General features: G+C 35.8%; 3 protein-coding genes across 7 annotated transcripts in view; 1 reads left to right on the top strand and 2 right to left on the bottom strand.

Annotated features, from left to right (window-relative positions):
* Positions 1 to 6,048, top strand: part of LOC107689071 (ataxin-2-like protein) — a 17,898-nt gene extending 11,850 nt beyond the window's left edge. For 2 of the 4 annotated variants that reach the window (XM_016486966.1, XM_016486969.1), the window contains 7 exons: positions 483 to 565; positions 805 to 879; positions 4,026 to 4,155; positions 4,286 to 4,395; positions 4,561 to 4,737; positions 5,146 to 5,323; positions 5,594 to 6,048. In XM_016486966.1, the coding sequence (XP_016342452.1) occupies positions 483 to 565; positions 805 to 879; positions 4,026 to 4,155; positions 4,286 to 4,395; positions 4,561 to 4,737; positions 5,146 to 5,323; positions 5,594 to 5,649 (809 nt within the window). In that variant the 3' untranslated portion in view covers positions 5,650 to 6,048. Of the gene's footprint in view, positions 1 to 482; positions 641 to 804; positions 880 to 4,025; positions 4,156 to 4,285; positions 4,396 to 4,560; positions 4,738 to 5,145; positions 5,324 to 5,593 lie in introns of all 4 variants that reach the window. The other 2 variants (XM_016486968.1, XM_016486967.1) reach the window with 2 other exon arrangements.
* A 186-nt stretch (positions 6,049 to 6,234) lies between these two features.
* Positions 6,235 to 17,202, bottom strand: lat (linker for activation of T cells). Its single transcript, XM_016487013.1, has 14 exons — positions 17,170 to 17,202; positions 16,839 to 16,908; positions 14,010 to 14,114; positions 9,178 to 9,217; positions 8,726 to 8,760; positions 8,558 to 8,606; positions 8,422 to 8,480; positions 7,959 to 8,027; positions 7,790 to 7,832; positions 7,609 to 7,676; positions 7,409 to 7,495; positions 7,261 to 7,317; positions 6,697 to 6,778; positions 6,235 to 6,584 (listed from the first exon to the last, which is right to left on the bottom strand). Exons 3-13 carry the CDS (start codon positions 14,110 to 14,112, stop codon positions 6,702 to 6,704), a joined length of 687 nt encoding a protein of 228 aa, XP_016342499.1. The 5' UTR covers positions 14,113 to 14,114; positions 16,839 to 16,908; positions 17,170 to 17,202; the 3' UTR covers positions 6,235 to 6,584; positions 6,697 to 6,701.
* Positions 17,203 to 17,724: 522 nt separating this feature from the next.
* The window catches only part of LOC107689070 (protein spinster homolog 1-like), a 14,059-nt gene continuing 7,167 nt past the window's right edge, over positions 17,725 to 24,616 (bottom strand). For both annotated transcript variants that reach the window (XM_016486964.1, XM_016486965.1), the window contains exons 8-13: positions 23,770 to 23,922; positions 22,343 to 22,532; positions 22,142 to 22,207; positions 20,125 to 20,223; positions 19,882 to 20,050; positions 17,725 to 19,302 (exon numbers count right to left, since the gene is read on the bottom strand). In XM_016486964.1, the coding sequence (XP_016342450.1) occupies positions 19,232 to 19,302; positions 19,882 to 20,050; positions 20,125 to 20,223; positions 22,142 to 22,207; positions 22,343 to 22,532; positions 23,770 to 23,922 (748 nt within the window). In that variant the 3' untranslated portion in view covers positions 17,725 to 19,231. The remainder of the gene's footprint in view (positions 19,303 to 19,881; positions 20,051 to 20,124; positions 20,224 to 22,141; positions 22,208 to 22,342; positions 22,533 to 23,769; positions 23,923 to 24,616) is intronic.

The following is a 24,616-nucleotide window of genomic DNA, read 5'->3' as shown; positions in this document are numbered from 1 at the left end:
AACAGCAACATTACAGACTAACTAAAGTTGAAAAAGTGAAAAAGCATAATAGGACCCCTTTAACTTTCACCTTTTCTGTATTTAGCTGTTGTTATAAATATTAACAATAATAATAATTGGGGCTGAAACTTTTTAAATGCTTATTTAGTATTATTATTATTATTATTAAACAGCTGGGCATGAAATTTTAAATAGAGGGCTTATTTTAAATAATTTTATTGTTATTATTAAAAATTAAGTTTTAATTTTAATGTTTATTTTTAAATGTATTTATATAAATAAAGTTTTATTTTTATTTTTATTATTTAATGGTTATTTTATTATTATTATTAACAATATAAGGGGCTGAAACGTTTTTTAATGTTTATTATTATTATAGTTATTAATATAAAATTAAAATGTTTAAAATAAGAGTGTCGGGCCCTTGTGTGCACTCTACTCGTGGAAAGTGTCTCATACTCATGTTACTTTACTTGTCTCAGGTTCTGTAGTGACTCGTCCAGACCACAGCTCTTCAGCGCCCCCTATGATCCAGGCTGCAGCTTCAGCAGCAGGACCTCCTCTGGTGGCGTCTCCTTACCCTCCCTCATATCTGCAGTACAACCAGGTCATACAGGCAATGCCCCACTACCCTGGACAGGTACCAGCCTACACGTTTTCAGTAGAACAAATGTAAAATGAGTCGGAATGTGCACGGGCTAATTATGAGCTACAGGAAAAACAAGTGAAAAATGTTAATTTTGGTATAACTTCTCAGCGCCCCCTATGATCCAGGCTGCAGCTTCAGCAGCAGGACCTCCTCTGGTGGCGTCTCCTTACCCTCCCTCATATCTGCAGTACAACCAGGTCATACAGGCAATGCCCCACTACCCTGGACAGGTACCAGCCTACATGTTTTCAGTAGAACAAATGTAAAATGAGTCGGAATGTGCACGGGCTAATTATGAGCTACAGGAAAAACAAGTGAGAAATGTTAATTTTGGTATAACTTCAGGTTTTCACAAAATAAGTTCATTAAGCCCTTGTCTAGCGATCCCAATGCTCCACATAGTAATTAAACATCTAAAATTATCTTTATTTGTACATTCTCTGAGAGGTTTTGTTTTTAAAAAGTTGCATTTGTCCATCTTAAGCAAAGCACTTGCGTCTGACGTTTTGGTTTTGGTTTTGAAAGGAACATGCAGGAACGAGAAAATAAAGCGTGGGTCTTGATTGATTGTTAAAAGAGTTACTAAGAGCGATAAGGAATAGGATCTTGCTCGCGCTGACTGACGGATCCAAAGCGTGCGCACAAAGATGCTTCTCAGACAGTGCACAATCCCAATATACACATACACACAGAATTATAGTATTTCAAAATATGTCTTGATGAGTATTCACGCAAACATAATCTATTATGTCTTTAGTAAACGTTTGGTTAACTGTTGGGAAAAATCATCTGATGTGTAACATATTAGATCCGTGCATTAGTCAGTCTCATAAATGTTAATCAAACAATAAAAGAAAAGCGATCAATCAGTGCTCTTGATTTAACTACTAATGAATACACTAAAGACTATGCAGTGATTTTTACATTTGATTATTTGTTTTTCTTTACTTGAATGATTCTGTTTAGTTGTAAAATGAATAAAGCGCTGTTAATTTAATCTGTCTTATATTTGTTCTACTGTTTATTTGCATCTTTGTTATTTTTAATTACAAAGATAAAATAACAAAAATATGATTAATATAGTAATTATTTTTAAGAAAAGAATTGGAGGAAAAGATGCATGGAGAATCGTTTTATAGTCAAACCGTTATCCTCTGAATCGTAATCGTAATTGAATCGAATCGTGAGGCAAGTGATTGCTCAAAACACCCCGCACGGTAGGGGTGTCGAAATTAATCGTTTCTACGATGCATTGCGATGCAGACGAGGACGATTTGGTATCGGTTCAGTAATAGACCGTAACCGATGATAACGTACTGACGCTTTTCTGATGTCATTTGTCGCGATAGCATACATTAGGCGGGTTCGGCTTGAAGCGCCGCTGCGCAGAATGATCAGTGTATGACATCAAGTACTGCGAGAGCGATAAGAGCGCAGACGGATCCTTATGCTTTCGAATCGCTCTCACGGTTGATGTCATACTCTGATCATTCTGCGCAGCGCCACTTCAAATCGAATGCGCCTAATGGCGGAGGGAGGCAAGACGTGAGTGAGAGTAATTAAAAATGCTCCAACTACTTTAAAAGCCGACATCTGGGCATATTTCGGCTTTTGTGAACAACCTGGTAAGCAGCAGTAAGCACGACCTGGAGAAGTATTTATTGTATTTATACTTGTATTTATTGACAAAATTGTATACATGTGAAGTGAAATTGAAAATTGAGGATGCAGTGCATCGTCAATGCATTGTGATATCGAATTGAACTGAATCGATGACATGATAATCGTAATCGAACCGAAACGAACCGTGAGACCAGTGTAGGTTCACACCCCTACCGCACAGTGTAGTTGCTAACTTGCTAGGTGATTTTATTTTGGACCCTTCAGAAAACATTAACTAGATTTTTCTCAAAATTGACTTTGCTCACTCTATCGACTTCAAACAGGTGTGGCTCAGTCATTTTTTTTGTCTGATTCCAACAAGTCATGCATCATTTTGATGGTTTTTTTAATAGAGAATGCGAAAATAACTCATTTGTGAAAATTTGCTGATTGCGACTCATTTTGCCAGCACAGGACACATTACCAAACCAGTAGATTTTAGTCTTAAACGAAGTTCATTGGGCCTCATTCATGAAACACAAGCAGAACAAAATTTTGTGTAAATCATTCGGAAAGTCGTTCTGACGTTTTCGGATTCATGAAAATGTTAGTTGGTACGAAGGAAATTTACACCTGCTCCCTACCATGTGTAAATGGTGCATAAAACATTAAAACGTTCTGTATTCTTTTAGACAAACTGATGACACTGCATTTTTTTTTTATGCACTATGTATTATAATGATATTTAACGAGTTCATTTGCCCTGTCTTTTTTCGTTTTTTTACGCTTTAACTTTGGGTAAAACACAGAGCTCGTCACGGTCCCTTTTTACACAGCCGTCCAATCACAGTGGAGGAGGGGTGGGACAAAACAATTTACACCTACTCCCTATCACGTGTAATTGGTGCATAAAACATTCAAATGTTCTGTATTCTTTTAGACAAACTGATGACATTTTTTTTTTATGCACTATGTATTATAATGATATTTAACGAGTTCATTTGCCCTGTCTTTTTTCGTTTTTTTACGCTTTAACTTTGGGTAAAACACAGAGCTCGTCACGGTCCCTTTTTACACAGCCGTCCAATCACAGTGGAGGAGGGGTGGGACAAAACACTACATTGACCAACCATCATACTTGTACAACACAACAATGGAGAACTTAATATTGCTGGTTACTGCATTTTTATATTCAGTAATATTCTTCAAAATAAGATACTTGTAACATGTTACTGCCGTGAATATTCCAAATCATAGCAAACAACGTGTCACTCCAGAAAAGGGCAGTGCCTCCAAAGCTCTCTCAAGCACCAGCAGCTGGTCGTTTTCAGAAGAGCACCAGGCATTATGTCAGCTGGCTAAAGACGCTCTGGTGGACACACGTTAATTTATTCATTTAGTTTTAGGCATATAGCCTATTAGTCTCATTTGTGCAATATAACTTGCCAAACCTGAGAATTGAGTCCAAAGGATTCCACACCATTCCTAGATGCGTCATTTGCGTAGCTGTAATTCATAGGCGGGGAATATGATAATTGTGAATAAGCGTGCATGCGCACCCTATTTATGAATGATTGGAATTCATTAACATACACACATTTAACGATCAAATCTGACCTTTACGAAGTATTTGTGAATCCAGAGGAGAGTTTTCGGGAAGGTCCGTTTTACGTGTAAATTACTCAGAATTTACTCATATATTTACGAATGTTTCATGAATGAGGCCCATTGTCTCCACTTCTCAAAAAAACCCTATGATTTCTCTCTGTCTCAGATGTACTCAATGCTCCAGGGTGGACCACGAATGCTTGGATCAGGAGGGCACCCACAGACCCTGGGTCCCCTAGGCCCCCAGTACCCTGGTCAGAATGAAGGACCACCAGCCCCTCAGCAGGGGATGTATGGTAATGTTTATCTTTTATTTATTTTTTTTTTCGTAGATTGGATTTAGTTCATTGTGTATATCATTATTTTACAGTGTTATCTGTTAACTGTTTTTCAGTTTATCTTCAGTTTATCTTCTTTCTTCTTCAGCTCCGCAGTCATTCTCTCATCACTCTGGTTCCATCCATCATCCTCAGCCCTCCAGCACCCCCACAGGCAGCCAGCCGCCCCCTCAACATCCCGCCCCCAGTCCAGGACAGGTACATCTGCCTGCCAGTCAACCAGTCCACCCAAAACTGGCTACACATCTATTCCATAAACTCCCACTCAAAGAACTTTCTTTACATGCTTGTACAAGATATCCCCTAAAATTTCACATGCTTTCAATTATACTAAATATTTACTGTATTGACTTCATTTTATAGTCGGGTCAGTCTGGTCCTCAGCCTTTGTATCACACTGGGCCGCTGTCAGCCCCCACACCCCCTAACCTGCCCCCGGGACACAACTCCCCACAGGCCTCCTACTCCCTTCAGGGCTACAGCCTGCCGGGACACCAGCCCCTGCCTCACCCCTACTCCTCTCTAGGACAGCTGACACAGGTGATGACCATAAACCACACAAGTTCAAATGAAGAAAGAAAAAAAAGCAGCAGTTCAGTGCACTTCAGAAATGTGTCTGGGATAAACGGAAATAAATGGTGTAATTTTAAAATGAATACAATATTTTTTACATATACATTACTGAACCCAATAAAGTCAGGCTTAACAGGCGGGTTAAACATCTGAATCAGTAGCATGTGTTCTGTCAACCATTTTAGTGAACAATTCTCTTCTGTTTAGGAACAGTTTTATTTATTTTTATTCTTTTTCATTTTTTTTATTTACACTTACCTATTTTTGTATTAATTTTAATTTTTGAATTCAGTTTTTTTTTTTTTACACATCTTTGTGTATTTATATAAAAAAAAATTTTGCTGACTAACTTAATTTTTTTGCTCATTCTTTCAGACCCATGTTCCAGGTGCTCTCTCGGGTCCTCACCACTCAGGAGGTCACGGCCCACCGCCTGTGATGTTGCTTCATGCCCCACCACCTCCCCCTCAGCAGGGTTCTGGTCCCCAGCACGGACCTCCCCCACCCCAGCAGGGACCCCACCAGCACTTCACCTACATTGGACCACCTCAGGGTGAGTTTCTTTGCAAACAAACCAAAAAACCAAACAAGTTTGTTTGCTTATGTTGCAGTCAAGTAATTTGTCATGAAAGCTACAAGCTTACAGAATCCCATCCAGTTGAACATTAGATCTAACTGATATTTACTGATATGTAACTGATATTTAATATACAGCTATGTGCAAATGCATTTACCAAGATTTGATTTGTATTACATTTATTATTAAATGATGAATTGGTTTTATTGCAAACTATTAATTTGTGTGTTTCTCTGCTCCCATCAGTGTCAGTGCAGGCTCATCCATCCCAGCAGATTCCATTCCACCCTTCTGGAAACTGACAGAGCGGCTGAGACTGAAACTGTGCGGATCACCACAAGTGTGACAGAGAGCGCCCCCCTCTGGGTCTTCTGTGTGATCGCATATTCATTTGTACATAATATCCACCTGAACAGATTTTGTTTTAGATACCTCTGGCAAGACTGAATGTGCTTGTTTTATTATTATTATTATTTTTTTCCTTTTTGTTATTTTTAATTTGAGTGGACGGGGACACACAGTGTCTAAAGCAGAAAGAGGGAGCGAGTGAGCGTGTAAGACAAAACAAAAATGGAAAGAATGAGGGACATTTTTATAAAAATACAATGAACCTCTCCATTTGTCCTCTACCCCCTTATTAAATAAACAATTAATAAATGGTTAAAAAAATAAAAAAATTTAAAAAATAAATAAAAAAGAAAAGTGCATAAAAATAAAATTTTAAACTCTCCTTATGTGTTTTGTCTTGTGTTTGAATGTTTTTATCTAATACATGCTTTGTTGATATTTACTGCTGGCATTTACTAAATTTCTCGGCCATAACTACAATTTCTTTTCATATTGTAGCACCATACAACATTTGAATCAATAAAACGTTTATTTCCCCATTTACAAACCAAAAGCTAACAGGTTTATGAATTATGACAAAAAGCTATATATTACATGGCGGAGTCAGAGAAATTTGAGCTCATATATTTGGAAGTAAAAGCCAGGATGCAGTACATTGTAAACAGCAATTGTTAATTTAAAAAAACTAATAAAAACATTCTCAGGTATCGTCAGCAAATCTGTCATAAGGATTGAGGGAGGAAGTTTTCTGAGGTGACACTGGTTCAATGCTTTCTTGGTAATGCACTTCAAAATTCAAAGCAGTTAAATCTGGAAAGTCCTCTGGCAGTCAGGATGATGGTTAGGCCTCTGACCTTGTTATCTGTCATTATTTGGTAAAAGGCAAATTCTAGAGAAAAGCAAAATGGAATAAGATTTTTTTTTTCCCTCTTACATTTAATGGACAATCCAAAATGTATCAAGATATTCACATACACTAAAATGAGAGAACTACATAGTACCTTGATTACTGTAAGTTAGGGCCTGTGTTGACATAATCAGAGCTGTCCCGTTCATCACTGCTTTGACTTCCACGGGACAGACCTGTTGAGGAGGTGCAACATACAGAATAAACACTATTCTTTGTCTGAATCACTTCTACAACTTTCTTTAGAGAAAGAGGCCCGTTTGACCTGAATTCGCCCTATTTTTTTTTAATGAAAATAAAATGTTGATATAAAAAAAATAATACTTTTACAATTATTGTTTGGTGAATTAGAAATCATAGTCCATTTTATGATTTTACTTATTTTTGTAATACATTTGGCTATTCTTGTGTTTGTAAAACCCAGCCCGTTATTTATTTTTGCATTTATCAAAGAGCAGCTTGCCTTTGGAAATTATATATATTAAGTACATATATGTATGTTTGTTGGTGAGGAGTGAAAGGCAAAATGAGAAAAAGTGAAAAAATATTTTTCTGTGCAGAAAATAATCTTTCCCTTTTTCCCTTGCTTTGCCTTTCACTCCTCACCAACAAACATACATATAAAATAAATATATGCTATTAATCAAAAAACACTTACTATGGCTTTTTTTTCTGTGGCCTGGAGAATTATTGAAATTTTCATAATCGGGAATGTCTGTAAAATCACCACAGCATACACAAGATAAGGTTAGGATCTGCACTGCAGCGGGGCTTTGTAGTCATTATTTATTTTCAGCATGTAGTACCTGAGTCTGATTCATCCACATACATCTGCTCCTCACATATATCTTCAGATACATCCTCATCTTTTTTTACATTTATGTAACATTCTCCTACAAAGTTAGCATCAACATTGTCAGAGGATGTTATGATTTATTTTCCAATGTATTTATAATGAAACAAATGCGAATAGATTGCTATTCTTGTTTAATCTCAGCTCTTCTACCTGAGCTCTGGGATGAAGCTCGGCTGGGTCCCTGAGACTGTGTGATCGGGGAATCGGGAAGAACAGTTCTGGAGAAAAGAAAGATATTTTTCATCAGTTTTATATGGATAATGACTCCGCTTTAGCATTACTAGTTTAGAACAATTTGTGGAGATTCGGGATCAGGCAGGTGCGCTCTTACATGTATTCACTTTGAGGCTGATTATTCGGCTCATCGCCAGTCTCTAGAGAAGAGTCACACATTCAGGATTGTGTTCACTCACAAAGAGCTTACATTGAACCCATATTCAGTTAAGAAAGTGCAAGCTACTCAGAATTACGATACAAAAAGGAGTCATTTGATTTCTGACCATGATGATTGACATGAATGTTGATTCCCTCCTCACCGTTTTGATTCACATAACTGGCTTGACTTCCAGCTAGGGAGACAAAAATAGAAATAGAATAATGCTCCTTAAATTTTACTTGCATAGTACCTTTTATACACAAAGTGTAGCTCAAAGTGCTTCACAGGTCACAATATTAAAAATAATCGCAAAATAAAAAAATAAAAAAAACACTATACAAAACAAAATTACAATGAAATACTTTAAAAGAACAAGAAAAAGAAAAACTGAAATCAGTTACCTTAAAATACATATATTCAAAAGCTAAACATCTTTGTGTCATATAGGTTTGAATTGTAGTAATGGAGCAATAAACACCGACAGCATTTCATAAGTTGTCAACACTGTGGTGAGATTTTATTTTCCATTATATTTGAGATATTAGATTATATTGTCTCAAATGCCATGATGACTGTATGCTACTCACTTTCTGAGGGAGGACAGGAGGGCACCTTTGTGACAGTAATAGATGGTGAACCAAGTGAACTGAGGAAAGAGTGTTTATTAACACACTGAAGAACAACACAGTCCGTGTGTATATCTGTGTTTGTGTGTGAACTCACTTGGATTGTTGGTAAGGTACAATTCTGGTATGGTCCATATGGGGCGCATCTGAATAATAAGAGATGAGACAAGTACTATGTATTTATGTAGATCTTCATATGAATTATGCAGTCAGATACAACAATTTGTGAGTTTTGTTGTGTGTTAGCAGAGGAAAATATATTTACATGTCGACACGGGATGCCGATCCACAAAAACTGATCTGTTTGAAGAGAGACAATGTTGAGCCAACACACATATAAAACAATATCGTCACCTTGGAATTATAAGGTTCTATCTGCATTCTGAGCAGTTTTGAGATATTGAGCTTCAAAGTTTTTGCATTCCATATAATGATGTGGGATATGGGGAACAAGTCTCTTTTATAGGCTACATCAGTCCCAAAATGTACACAACTTAAAAAAACATCACATAATGTAAAGTTGTCACAGAATAAGAATATGTGTATGACTCAATTTTGACAAAAATGGCAGATAGAACCTTATAATTAAGGTGACAATATGTAAAATATAATTTGAAGTTTCACAAATTTCACAAAATGAGTATTGTATATATATATATATATATATATATATATATATATATATATATACAGGCTATGCAAGATTTGATTTCTTACGCTGGGTATTCTGAATCACTGGACCTCTGAGGGATGGATGCTATAAAAGAAATAAAATATAGCCAATAAACAAACTAAATCATTCCATAAGACAAAATATTTTTCTGGACAAAATCTGTTTTAAATATATGCTAAATATATGCTGTAAACAGTGAAGCTAAATGAAATAAATATATGAAATTGAAAATATATTTAGTTTCAACCATATAGTTCAAAATGTATTTCAGAGGCAAGAAAATACATTTCAGTTCTTATAATATAGCCTACATTTAAGCTAAATGCAAATATGGATGGAATAGCCTATCAAAACTAGATTGTTAATGATTTAACGTTTAATAATAATACATGTGTGAATGTATTTTCTTGGACTGAACTATATGGAGGCTAAAATATATTGATTAATACTTGAATACTTAAATTCATTAATAATTAAATACCTTTAAAATGTGCATTTTTAAAATTTATTTTAAAATATTTTTTCAAAAATATAGACTACAAAAATGGCCAAAAAATACATTTATATATGTTTTTACTAAGTCGGGCAAACAGACCTAAATACTAATAACTGTTGGTCGGCTTCAACCAGCACATACATCAAATATTTCAAGAATGCGTTATGCATCACCTGTCTCTCTTACGGAGCATGCGCAGAACGACAGTCTGATTAACTGGCCTCTGCGTTCTGTGCATGCTCAGTAAAAGGCACAGGTGATGCACTACGCGTATTCAATCTTTGAAATGTCATACAGTAGTGATGGGCGAACGAAGCTTCATGAAGCACTGAGGCTTTTCTCTGACTGTGCAGGGAAAAGATTCAAAGCTTCGAGAGTGTCCAAAACAGTGCCATCTGGTGGTTAGTAAAAAATAAAGCAGCCAAAAGCCTGTAAAAGAAGCTCCGTCGGACAAAGCAGCTACATATGGAAGGCCAAAAAGTCCAAAAACACGTGAATTTTAACAAGTCAACAACGTCAAATATGCGTATTTCACGTGAGGTAAGCAATTAATGCAGGTTTAAGATACAGACCATTGTAATCAATATCTGTCTTAATGTGAGCTTTTATTGTGCTTACATTTACAGCTATCGCCAGCAGGTGGCGCTTATTGAAACCTCTTTTTGTTCAGAGATTATGCACTCATCTCTGAACAAAAAGAGGTTTCAATAATGATGATCAGACAAACAGTAATTAGGTACACAGGTAATGCACGTGCAAGCACCGAATTCATCATAAACAACAAAGATGCAGTGTAAGAGATTAAGCACTTTTCCTTGTGGCAAAGTCGGAGTACTGCAGCTATTTGAACATCTAAGTTGCAATAATAATAAAAGTGGTGTATGTGCAAGCACCGAATTCATCATAAACAACAAAGATGCAGTGTAAGAGATTAATTGTGCAGTGTAGTCAGATTTTTTATTAATGGCAGTTTTTGCGAGTTTAAACTGACCTTTTTAGTAGCCTAAAGTTGAGATCTTTACTCGCTTTCTGTACAGAGTTTATTCCATGTTGTTTTTTATTATTTTATTTTACACGAGAACTTGCGAAGTCTTGATTTACTACTAATGCGTAAAATAGAAAAAAAAAAAATGCATAAACGCATCTCCGACTGTTTTGTCTGTGTAGCATGTAAGAATAGGTTATGTCGTGCAATAACGGTTTTAATATATTCTATTCAATAACATTGTTAACTGTTTTTATTTATAACAACTGCTGCTTTGCTTCTGTGAAAATGAATAGAGACATCAGCCTTTGTTTTTGTCATTTACATCAGTTATATTTGTATAAAATACACTATATATTTTTGTGTCCGTACAATCATACATTCATACAAATCATCTGCACGATGAAATGTACAGTAGGTCAGTGTGTTAACATATTCATTACTATTTTAATTCAGAATTGATGTCACTGAAAGCTCACATGTGCAATAGACCTACAGTACAACAGACTTTGTATTCACAAAACCAGCCTCATGTTGTTTTAGAGCTGTGAATGATTGCAACGTATGTGCAGTCTATTGTTCTTATGACTTTATAGGGCAGGGGTGTCAAACTCAGTTCCTGGAGGGCCACTGTCCTGAAGAATTTGATTAGCTCAGGTGTGTTGGAGCTGGTCTAAAATTATATTAACTGTATAACCATTTTTGCTTACCTTCACTGTAACTGATTTCCCCACACAAATGTTAATGCTTTGATGCTAACTTAAGTTTGATCACTGTTAAAGCTAGAATGTCCACTAATGTGTTTATTTACAAAAAGGCATGAGTGTAGAAAAGTGAGGCAATTTTATTTTTATCTAATTTTTCATAAAATTGCAATTTAAATATATTAATTATATAGGCCAGTGGTTCTCAAACCTCTCCATGAAGTATCCCCAGCACTGCACATTTTGTATGTCTCCCTATATCTGACACACCCACTTCAGGTCTTGCAGTCTCCAGTAGTGATGGGTCGTTCTTGAACGAGTCGTTCATTTTGAACAAATCTTTAATGTGACTCGGGAAGAACGAGTCGTCTCGGGGAGTGATTCGTTCAGTCGCGCATGCGCATCATCCTATAGGTTCTGTACTGGAATTAGTTAACCTGTTTCGAGTCTTCGGGTTTTCGAGTCGTTCTTACTACTATTAGTGCAGCAGGGAGACCGTGCCAAATTAGACAACTTAAAGCTGCTGTGGTCGCGCCGTGACAGAGCTCGTGTCCGTTGTAGACATTACTGTCCGTCACAGTGTTGCCAAGTCTGCGGTTTGAACGAGTCGTCTCGGGGAGTGATTCGTTCAGTCGCGCATGCGCATCATCCTATAGGTTCTGTACTGGAATTAGTTAACCTGTTTCGAGTCTTCGGGTTTTCGAGTCGTTCGTTCATCACGTGACAGCCCCATAAGCTTAACTAATGCAGTCTGAGCTGGAAAGAGAATTGGATTAGTTCACCTTTCGAGTCTTCGGGTTTTTTGAGTCGTTCGTCCATCACGAGACAGCCCCATAAGCTTAACCAATGCAAAAAACAAAAAACAAGTATCTCTGCTTTATCAAAGTGATTTCACCATCATATGGACAAAATTTAAAGCATAACCAACTCTTTATTACCTTTATTGCCACAGGAAAAGAACCATCATGACAGAAATTCACACATTTATAAACTGTAAGAAATTAATTTGAAATACAATTTGAGACCAGAAACGAATCACGTAACTGTAAGAGTAAATAATAATAATAACTATGCACCCGTTTGTAATGAATGGAAAGGTTGCTGTCACGTCACGTGACAAAAGAACGAACGACTCAAAAGATGAACTAATCAGTTCTCTTTTCGGCTCAGACTGCATTGGTTAAGCTTATGGGGCTGTCACGTGATGAAAGAACGACTCAAACCCGAAGACTTGTCAGATAAGGTGAGGTGAGCTAGCATAGACTAAAGATACAAGTAAACAATGAATTCATATTTTCTGTTTCTTATAGCATTACAGTTTTGTCTTGTTTGTAGTGTGATCAACGTTTGCGTAAGTAGTAGATGTGTTAGGGAAGTAACACGTAACATTTTGCTAAAATGAATGAAATGAACGAAATGACTCGAAAAAAGATTCGTTAATTTTGCTGAACGAGACTCAAAGATCCGAGTCTGTAAAATATTCCGAACTTCCCATCACTAGTCTCCACTAATGAGCTGATTAGTTGAATCAGGTGTGATAGATGAGGAAGACATACAAAATGTGCAGGGCTGGGGGTACTCCAGGACAGGTTTGAGAACCACTGATATAGGCTATACAAAAAAAAGACAAATAAGGACAAAATAAATAGGCTGAATAAGCTGATCTATAGCATGTTAAATGGTGGTAGCCTAGTCTATGAATTACCATTCAAAGCTCACAGAAATGGTTTGACCCAAGTCTTCAGCAGCCAATGACACTGACCCTTTCAAACAGATTTTAATGCATATTTTACACGTATTTAACATGTTATATATGTTGAATACGCATATTTAATGCGCTGAGTTTTCACACAAACAATGTGAAATACGCGTTAAGTACTCGTGAAATACACGTATTTAACTTGTTGTTGACTTGTTAAAATTCACGTGTTTTTGTCTCCATTGGCCTTCCATAACCACATATTCCATAGATCGATTCATGTTGCGTGCACAAATAAAAGCCTGACAATGTGTGTGTTTGTTGAATTTAACCCTCTGATAAATTCATTTACCCATTAAACTGTGGCATTAAATGCCAGTTCAAATATCAATATGATGTAGGCTAATAGAAGAATAATGTATATGAATTGCATATGGCAAATATTTTATTTTCCTGAAATAATTTGTATTCTTCCTATTACTTGTATGACTGGGTATTTAAAATTGTAATTGAATAAGTCTGAATGAAAACTTACTCGTAAAGTAAGTTCTGGGGTTCGAACATTCCGACACGCAAGATGAATCGCGCACGTGACTGGACAGAAAGTGAGGCTTTGTTTGTCATTTATGACATGGTTTCTACGTTAACAACACAAGCCTCGAATCGAGGCTTCGTCTGGCATCCAGCTCCGATGCCTCGGTTCAAATGTCACATCACTGTTGACTGCAGTGCGTCATGTACTCTTGAACAGAAAGATGGTGACTGCAGCTTGACTACACAAAAAACCTTCTATAGCTCGATTATAAATATTCGTGTATCGTGTACATCATACAACTCTTTCACAGGGTTATTGTTATAGTTGTGCAAAGCCATGTTGTACGGTGAGTTTTACATTTATTTGAATTGAAGTATACCGCAAACATCCTGTTTAACATAAAGCTTTGATGAGACAAAAACTATTTTTATTACAGATAAGAGTTAGGAGGTCTTACTTGGTTGTTTATGCCCCCAGCAGTATGTACAAAGACTGGTTACAAGGATGATTGACAGGAGGAGAGCCCCGCCCACCACAGACAGCAGTGCAGTGGAGTCCATATCTGAGAAGGCAACGCAAGAACATTGATTTATGGCAGTATTTGGCCATAGCAGAGAGCAACATCATTCTTCTGAATCTGTGGTTTTAGGTTAGTGTGACTAAACCAGGGAAATGTTTCCATACGCTCATTTTGTATAAATTAAGCCGCATATGAAAGGTCAGGTGAACTCATTTCATTTGGTTTTTATGAAGCTGACCTGTTTTAACTATACAAATGAAAAAGCAGTAAGAGGGTTTACTTAGTGTTTTGTTTCTTAATGTTAGCAATAAGTACTGGTCTCTCACAATCTTTAAGAAACAGATGAAAACACAGATCTTCCATCCATGAGCTCTTTAATCATGATAATTTATTCCTTATCATTTAATATACTGTTCTTAAAACCGAAGAGCTGCTCTGATCTCCACCATGGACATTTAGATGTCTTAACTATCTTGCATCTTTGTGGATTGTTTTCTTGCAGAACTTGGTGTTGATGACTAGTATGTCTAATAGTCGTTTGTACATGTCAAAAATCCTATTCTTAACCAGTATCATCTTGTTTTCCAGTAAAAACATCTTAACATCTATTAATTTAACTGAGAAGCCAGAGAAGTGATGCATATGGACTTGTTTTTAGAGAATACATATATTGAATATAAAGGTGTTTCTTCAGCTATAACTCAAAATTAGAATTTTACACAATCTATATTCAGTCTGTTTCAGAAAAACTCTCTCACTATTTTAATTGGTCTATTAACAATGTCAAAAAGTTCATATACTAAATTCTTACACTGCCATTTATATCACATCTCAAATGATGTATTGTGTTAGATTGTGTTATGTTGTAAAATTGCATTTTAAATATTTTTGGAATAAAATGATGTACTCCGTGCTAAGGATAATTTCTTAGCTTGCATTTTGGGCATCCTATGCACACAATTAAATATTTTCACACTTTGCAAAATTCTACAAAATTTACAGCTCAACTGGAAATAACACATAATTAAAATATTTGAATAACATGTTATTCACTTTGATTTCTCTTTATTCACACATCACATGTCTAATTTTACTAAAAAACATCCTTTGTTTATATTATTAAAGATTTAAATATGTAATTCTCAAATTTTGATGATGTATTTTCATGTTTTAACATTTAAAGTTTGGGTTTGGACATGGGTAAAAAAAAATCTATACACAAAAGAATTTAAAAAGCAGGAAATATCTTTTTTTTTTTTAAGTATGATTACAAAAAAACTTTTCAAGATCATTTTAATGTGACAAAACAAAACATAAATAACAACATAAATTTAATGCAACAAAAAATTAACAAAAAGCGAAAAAAGTTAGTGCTCAGTATTGTTTTAATACAAATCTGGGACGTAAAAGCATTAAAGTTTAAGAAACACCCTTAAGTGTATTTTATCTCATTTTTAGACTGTTTTCTTTAACTTGAGTATAAACATCACAATATATATAAATTCCTTTTTCCTAATAGTAATTTTTGCAGTGCATTATTTATTTGCTTTATAAATGCCGTCACTCAAAAGATCAAATAAACTCCTGATTACCCCAGCATGGATCACTTTGTGCCTTTTAATGGATACAAAAAGCTCTTCTCTGTAACATTTTTAAAAATCCCTTGAGTGGTCGGCCTTTTCAATTAAAACGTTTTGCCAGTTTTAATTAGGCAAATTCGCAACCTGCGAAATTTCACTCGGCATCACCTGCCATGCAAGTTTTTACACATCTCTATATATGTGAGCGTGTGGCTGTCTGTGGTTACATTCAGTGCCAGGAAACGGATTTCCTGTATTTTGCAGAGAAAAAACGACGCATTATGAGAGGTTTGGGCCTCACTCTAATCCCAGAGCTGTCAAGTTCTAGAGAACTACTACCTAGAACCCAAAAAAGCAGGGCAAATGGCAGCCTTACCTACATTTTCCTAATCTAAGTTACAAGCAAAGTTGCCTTGAGCAACCAACATTATTCTGATAGACATTTCATAGACAATCATGAACTCTTCAATATTATAGTGCACTTTATCATGCACTTTTATTATTATAAATCCAACAAAATATGACTCATTTATATGCATAAAATGATTCACATACGTAATAATGGTTGTTCAGAATTAAAAGCATGAGTAAAAAAATCTAAGCGTTAATGTTATTGTAATTGGTTTGACGAAAGACGGTGAATGTGATAATGAGGTTTTATTTGCGGTTGAAGAACTCTTGACCCTCTGATCTTTATCAAACTACAGCCATATTACAAGCCAGCATTTAGAGTGAATTAGTAAGAAAATAAATAATCTAAATAAATCTTTTTGGCAAAACGTTGTTTGATGACTTGCAAAGGCAATTAGCCTATGTGTTTTGAAACATTTATTGTCTTAATATGAAGTCGGCACCCGAAATTGAGGAAGATGAATAATTCTGATTAATTTTCATGGCAATTTGAAACCTTTTGCCAATCATGTCAACCAAGTTGGTGCTAAATGGCATGTTACATGCATAGAAGAAAACCCAAGGTCATCTGCACTGATTGAAAGTGACAGATCATATATTGTAGGATTTCTTTACAGTTTGTAGAAAAAAGTGTGATTGGCAAAAAAAAAAATCAAAGAGATATGAATAAGTATTACTGTATTCAAATTCAAGCTCTCTGTATAATGGCACAGAAAACTTTCTCCACAAAACGATATGCCAGTTTTACTTGGAGAAAATAAAGTAAAAAGCTTACCAGTATCAGTAGCAGCAATCAAGTCAATCAAGACACCACACGTTCTGCTCAGCAGAAACCTGCAATTAAACTGCCGGCCAATTCACACACACACACACACTGCAGTTTGTATAAATCACACCTAACTCACAGCTCACACTGAAGGTGCCACCATTTTCCTCCCGCCTTGTTCCTCAATTTCTTCCCTTTAGTTCACCTCCCAACCCAAATTTAAGCAATCCCAGTAGTCAGTTGCTTAATGCCAGTTGCTCATATCTGCTGAAGTTAATTCCTTAAGTTTTATTATTTCATATGAGCCGCTGAGGTGTGTCCTGATCTAAAGGGCCTTTACCGCGAAGAACTTTCCTCGCTGCACTTGCTCTCTGTCTCCTCATAGGCTCAGAGAAAGTGTCGTTCTATCACTTGCACCAGTCAGCATCTTTTTTTTTTCTCCTCTCTTCATCTTTGTAACTGGCTGTCTCTTGCTCATTTCACCTCCTTCCTCGTCTCATCTCTTATATCTGAAGGTTTAGTTTCTTGCTTGGTTTTTCTGCCGCCATGCAGATTTGATAGCATTTTTTTATTTTTCAGCATTTGTCAGATGTTAGACTCAGAAGATAAAGTCATTAAGGCATTAAACCTTACAGAGTAAGAAAAGCATTATGTTATCTTGACATTGAGTTACTAGGGTGAGCAACTGACAGCATTAGAACTATTTTTGTGGTGTCCCATTGCAAGATTTAATGTCAAATAATAATTGGTCATTTAAAAAAACAAAACAATAATCAACAATTGAGTTGTAATTCATGCTTTATAATGTTCGTAAATAAAGTATCACAGAACACAGGTGTTTCCCTGCAGTTTTACAAGAGATTAATGAGAGGGAGTTTAAAAAATATATGTTAAAAACATTGATTCAAACTGTAAGCATTAACTAGTCGCTTCGTTATGGCGGACAGGGAGTCATAATTTCTCAAACTTGCCTCCCACTCTTGTGGCATTTTGTGGTGTTCTTGTAACCTGCACAAACAAGTTACAGGAATGACATATTGGTACATTGTATTCTCAAGCACATCATCCACCGAATGTTCCACTGCAAAGACAACGCATGTTTCGATTCAGGCGCTTCAGTATTCATAATTCATTCACGAGACTAATTTCCACAGCAAATTTACCGAACAGGCTTGCATCTCCATATCCCACCTACAAACAGGAAACCACAGCAACTGAAAAACCTTGATCATCGTTCTTGCCACTGCAAAGAGAGAGAGAATGCAAACTTGCAAGAGAGAGAGAGAGAGAGAGAGAGAGAGAGAGAGAGAGAGAGAGATAAAGCAGAAATAAAAATACTCGCCCTTATTTCAATGTGCTGTAAGGAGAAATAAGGTAACCGATTTAAAACAAGTTTAACACAAGAAAACCGATCAAAAAGACAGCTTGGATTACATTTCTCATTTAATATTTAAAAAAAAAAGGCTACAAAACAAGATTAGCAAGCAAAGTTTGCAAATTATCCCAAAAGAATAGTGTGGAAAACATCCACAGCAGAGGGAACGCACAAGAAACTGCCTAAATCAAAAAATAAAAATAAAAAAAGTTAAAAGGGCAAATTAAAACAAGCCACAAACCAGACCCTTGCAACAAGTATATGTAACAATGTTATTTAAAAAAATATATATAATCAAGTTATAAATCTGAATCATGCTACAGTAGCATTAGTGTTTGTTTTCGGTGTGTTTCCTAAAAGACCCTAAAAGCTCAACTGTTAGTATAGAAGAAAAGACATTAAAACAGGAGGAAAGACTTTAGTTTGTAAAGGCAGATCACATACAGGCTTCAGTGCTGCTCAAGCTCAGTCTGACTCTGCTAGTTCTTAGTCATAGTCCAGCTTTGATGAAAACAAATGCAACAGAATTTTGAGAGTACCTCGGTTTTAGTTAACTGACTTAAGAACCTATAGACAGCAATCTGAAAAATCAATTGAGATCCCCTCCAATAAAAACATCTCAAATATAATTTACATGAATTCTAAAACACATCTTGATGAGTTTCAATTAAAGGTAATGAAATGTTCCCACCATATAACTTCTTTCCATTTTTTTTTTCATGTGTTCCTACGTGTTCACCTCCCACAGGACTCATCCGGGGGAAAGCAGAATGGTCTAAGCACACAGGACTACCAGGTAAGATGTTACTGATATTATTTAGTCCAAAATGTCCCAAATCAATAGGGGTGTTAAGGATATAAACAAAAACATAAGCATAATAAATTACTATAAAACTCCTTATTGTGGAGATAGTCCAATCAGTGATTACTGGTCCAGGATTGGCTGCTGACAGCACTGGCTCTATCTGCCTACGCCAATCAGAGTGCTGTTCCCTGTGTTGAGAATCATCCAAATCCTTGCATCATCTCAAATTAAAACACTTGACACTGGTACTTTAGTGGACCTCCCTCTCTTTGGAACAATAATTGGTGCATCATCTGAAAAATAAAAAAGACACGTCAGTATGTTATATTTCCAAAGCATCTATAATGACCCTAAAAAATTAGGTGACTGAGAATTACATATAAAGAATTAGCCAAAAAGCCACAAATGGAAATTATTACTTATAACAATTAGCCAGCATTTTGTTCAATGAAGAGACTGAAAGGAATATTTACAGATTCGTTCAAAAACACACATTTACAGTAAGGCACTTATGACAGCAATGCACAAAATGCCATTCATAGACATTGAGGCTGTATTCAACCAGCAATATTTATTTTAAAATTCATTCTTAAAAGCAGGATTATTAGTGGCCATTAAAACCAATCCATTGTAAAATGCACAGAATATAACAAACTATATAAAAAAATCATTAATTGAAATAAATCTGAAATAAAATAAAATATAATTACATGATAAACTTTAAAAACCGTAAGTTTTAGAAATGTTGTCCTTGACAGGTGCAAAAATGACAAAAACTTAAAAATATATATACTAAATATAAATACTAAAATAAACAATCAAACACAAATAGGACAAGACAAGACTTTGATGTCATCAGTGATTTCACTCACCAGAGGGCACGCAGTTCTCTGCCAGATGTCGGTCTTGTTCGATGAAGAGGGCCGTGGCCAGGAAGAAAGCTCCACCCCCCACGGCCACGAAGGAACACAGCAGGAGTGACATCTGAAGTGAACGAAACTCCCACATGTATGAATCCGACTTCTTTATCGAGTCTGACACCTTAAGAGAGGGGGAAAAACACTTTAAAAAGAACTCTGAAAGACTTTTTCTGTGCAATTGTGAGACTGACGTACCACTCCTATGAGGTAAGGGCTAATAGCGTCGCCCAGCAAGTGTGAGAGTACAATCTGAAAAGCTTCCGCTGTGGAGCGCCGTGTGGGGATCACAACATACTGAGAGAAGAGAGAAATGAGAACATGAGGAAGAGACCTCATGTTGTTCCAAACATGTGCTGTTGATATTTCATTGGAACACAAAAGACATTTTTAAAGGTGACATATCATGAAAATCTGACTTTTCCAGGTTTTAAGTGCTATAATCAGGTCCCTGGTGCATATATCCACCAAGGAAACGTGAAAAAGATTAACCCAGTAACTTTGTTTTGGTAAGCCTTTTTCTGCAAGCATCTGAGAAAACGAGCGCGTCTGATTTCGCTCCCTTGGTGACGTGGCAAATGGATCTCATTATAATATTACCGCCCTTAATCTGTAAGATTACACCCACAGCGCCATCATTTTGATTTTGCCAGCGACAACGGTGTACCAGTTCTAATACTATGGTGAAAGTTTGAGCAAAACATGCTAACTGTTCTGCCTTTGGCTGCACATACGAGCACAGAACACTATTTAGAGTCCCAGCCTCAGAGGAGACAAGAGAGCAGTGGATTTATTGACTTATTTACTGTATATTGCTGCTGCCACACAGATCTAAAATAAACATTTTATTTATTTCCCAGCAGTTTACCTTCACAGACATAACCGACTGTTTTTGTAACTCGTGTGTTTTTAATGTAAACTTGTGTGTGAATGAGAACTTAGTTTAGTACTCACATCCTGTGACAGCCGCTTTCTGTCCGTGTGCTTCGGATGTGTGTTCTCAGAAAACCGTATATCATAAGTTTAAACTCGGATGGTTTAAAACGCATGATTTCAGCGCGATAAACATGATAATCATAACCAAAACAGATGTTTTTAGCAGGTACCAGCTGTAATGGCGCAGCTCTATTCTGGAAAAGGGGCGGGGAGCAGCAGCTCATTTGCATTTAAAGAAACAGGCACGAAAAAAAGCGTGTTTCTGCTTCCACTCAAAATAGGCATTTTCAAAATGTTATAATAAATGATCTGTGGAGTATTTTGAGCTGAAACTTCACAGACACATTCTGGGGACACCAGAGACTTATATTACATATTGTAAAAAGGGGCATAATATGTCTCCTTTAAAGCATTTTCTCAACCTTTTTGACCTGTGTGGCTCCCACTGTCCAACACAATATTCAAAGACAATATCAGCCAAGATATTTCCTCTGGTATTTCAGTTGTAATTACAACAACACTGCTCGTTTTCAAACTTTTTAATTATTTTATTTTGTTTAATTATATTGATGGGCTTTTTATGCCTTTATTGGGACAGGACGGTAGAGAGTTGACAGGAAAGCACTGGGTGGAGAGAGGGGAGTGGGATCGGCAAAGGACCTCGAGACAGGAATCGAACTCGGGTGAGCACAGCTATACTGTATGTCGACGCACAAACCACGAGGCTATCGGCACCGACCAAACTTTTTTAACAACACGAAGTGTTGAAATTAAATTCATTAAACACGATTAATTTTGTGATTCTGTTAGATATTGATTGGTATATTTAAAAAAAAAAAAAATAAATTACTGATTTATCCATCATTGTAGATGTATCCATTTACATCTTGATTTTTTATTTTCTAACTTCTTATTTGTTTTAATTAATTTTTACAAAATATAATTAAATAATTTTAAGCCATTCTGTGGCCCCCTTGGAAGTTTGATTGACAACCACTGCATTAAAAGACTTTGATAATAATGTGCCAGTCATATTAACTACTTTTATGGTGCTTTCTTGTCCTTCTTAGAGTTTGAAAATCTGTGGACACTGAACACTATGTTCCTTGAATGGCAATAACTGTGTAACATTCTTTAAACAATTCTATTTTTGTGTTTTATGGGGAAAAAAACAGCATACAAGTTGGTAAAAACATGAGGATGAGTGAATAATAAAATCTAATCTTTTCATTGTTCTTTTTAATTGGTAGTGGATAAAATGGGAGGAAGGGAAACTCACCAGTAGCATATCAGCAACAACAGCCCAATTCATAGACAGGAATGTCTCACCTAGGAAGATAAAGACCTGATGGGAACACAAAATAGTTAACCAGCATAAAACTGCTCTACATTCAACACTAGTCAATATAACATTGAAAAGAAAAAAAAAACAGTTTTTGGATAAAACAGGTTCAAAGGAGAAGTCAAGTGAGTGACTTACATATGTGGCCACAGTGCTAGCCTGAGCAAACATGATGGACAGATAGAGAAAGGGAGCAGCGAGGAGGAGTCCTGCAGCACAGACTAATGGATCAGCTCGAGGGGTTCTTGTCCTCAGCTTCTTGCTCGCCTGCACTCCACTCGCTACTCCCAGGATGCCTGTCACAACTGTGATGATGCCAAAAATCACACTGCAGTGTGGAAGAGATTAGAAGAACATTATTAGTGCATGTTCTTAATAGAAGAATATTTGCAATACAGCATGCACAAATGCACTGCTCATAACATCATAATGGTATTAGGGATGTAACGGTATGAAAATTTCTTATCACGATTATAGTGACCAAAATTATCACGGTTATCAGTATTATCACGGTATTGTTAAAATGTGCTGGAGATGTTAAAAAAGTACAGACGCATAAATCACTTCAAGTTTTATATTTAAAAATCAACAAACAACAAATAAAATGACTTTTTGTTTGCATAATCACTAAAACAATAACATTACAAATGATGTTCGGATTTTAAATGACAACTTGACTGACAACAGTTTAATAGCATGTTCAAATATCTAATGTAAATGTTCAAATAAATCACATTTCAGCCTTTAAATAAAGAAAAGATATAAGTCAAAATGATAATTGATTAATAAATGATTATATGTATTTTATCTGCTCCATAAATAATTCTAGATGACTTATCTGAATTGTTTAAATGTGTAGAATCCACATAAGCTTGTTTTTCATCAACCGGTCAAAATTTACAGCAGGGCATACAAATTCAGTCAGTTTTTGGCCAGACAGAAACCACACACAGGCTGAATGTAAATATAAGTCTCTGTAAATCCACTCGCTGCCAGCAGGTGGCGCTTATGGAAAAGCTGAATTAGAGCTGTTTCCCGTAACCTCCGTGGACAAAGCAGTATTGCAATTAAGAACAATTCCTTTAGGTATTACATGGAGCGATGATGAAAACAAAATGCCATCGAATAATTTCTGAAGACAGTTAGAACCTTCAGAGGTACATTCATATAATTAATTCATTCATATATTCATTTGTATAATTCCCTTAGCACTCTTTTAAAATCTCCAAGCTTTTCCGCCCTGTTTTCACTCAAAACTAAATTACTCTGCGCGCTGTGCGCACGTGAGACTGTTACTGTTAAACTGTGCTTTATGCTGGACAGTATTTATTTATCGCGAGTTGTACAAACCCGGTAATCTAATAAGGTTTTAATGATAATTAAAAGATGAAACGGTAATACAAACCGTGGGGAATTTTATCATGATTTATCGTCAAACCGGTAATCGTTACATCCCTAGGTACCATAATATTAAAAGACTACAAAGACATTAAAAAAACAAAAGTGTGTGCCAAAGTCATGGTGTGTATTGAGAGAGTGAGGTGGTGTGTATGAGGGGCTGATACCTGTCAGAGTTGTCACAGGGGACTTTTAAACATGGCTGCTTCTCTCCAGTGAAGACACCTGCTCTGAATAAAAAGGCAGGGGCCCACAGGGCTAGTGATCCCGTCACAAAGGCCACAGTCGTGAAGCCAAACGTGGACAGAATAAAACTTGGACTGCAACAGAAATGAAGAGGGAAATAGAGAGAGACATTTAGTTCAGAAAAGAAACATTCAGCTATTACAAATAATTACACAACAAATAGCTCAAGAATCATACACTTTTTCGACTTCTTGCTATATTACACTTACACTACTGGTCAAAAGTGTGGCATAATTAATAAACTTAGTCTTAAATAAAATTAAATAACATTAGTCTTCAGTGTCACATGATTCTTCAGAAATCATTCTAATATGCTGATTTGCTGCTCAAAAAACATTTCTTATTATTATCAATGTTGAAAACAGTTTTGCTGCTTAATATTTTTAAGGAAACTGTGATAAACTACCATTCAATTTCATTTTTTAACACTGATAATGATAATGATTATTAATAATTGAGCACCAATAATTGATAATAATTGAGTAGCAAATCATCATATCAGAATGATTTCTGAAAGACCATGTGACAATGACGACTGGAGAAATGGCTGCTGAAAATTCAGCTTTGCATCACAGGAATAAATTATATTTTAAAATATAATAATATAGAAAAATGGCATGCGAAATTGTAATATGTGAGCATAAGAGACTTTTTTCAAAAATTTGAAAAACATTTTAATGATACCAAACTTCTGACTAGTACTATAAATATAATATAATATAATATAATATAATATAATATAATATAATATATATATATATATATATA

The sequence above is a fragment of the Sinocyclocheilus anshuiensis genome, unplaced genomic scaffold (genome assembly GCF_001515605.1).
Source record: "Sinocyclocheilus anshuiensis isolate Anshui unplaced genomic scaffold, SAMN03320099.WGS_v1.1 scaffold653, whole genome shotgun sequence".
Classification (NCBI taxonomy): domain Eukaryota; kingdom Metazoa; phylum Chordata; class Actinopteri; order Cypriniformes; family Cyprinidae; genus Sinocyclocheilus; species Sinocyclocheilus anshuiensis.
This window is presented reverse-complemented; position numbering and strand designations above follow the sequence as displayed.

Excerpts from the sequence above, each read along its gene's own strand:
- lat (XM_016487013.1), bottom strand. The coding sequence starts at position 14,112 with ATGGACTCCACTGCACTGCTGTCTGTGGTGGGCGGGGCTCTCCTCCTG. Across the intron at positions 8,028-8,421 it reads CTCCTGTCCTCCCTCAGAAA|CTGGAAGTCAAGCCAGTTAT; the intron begins GTGAGTAGCATA and ends TTGTCTCCCTAG. Across the intron at positions 7,318-7,408 it reads TGTGGATGAATCAGACTCAG|ACATTCCCGATTATGAAAAT; the intron begins GTACTACATGCT and ends GTGATTTTACAG.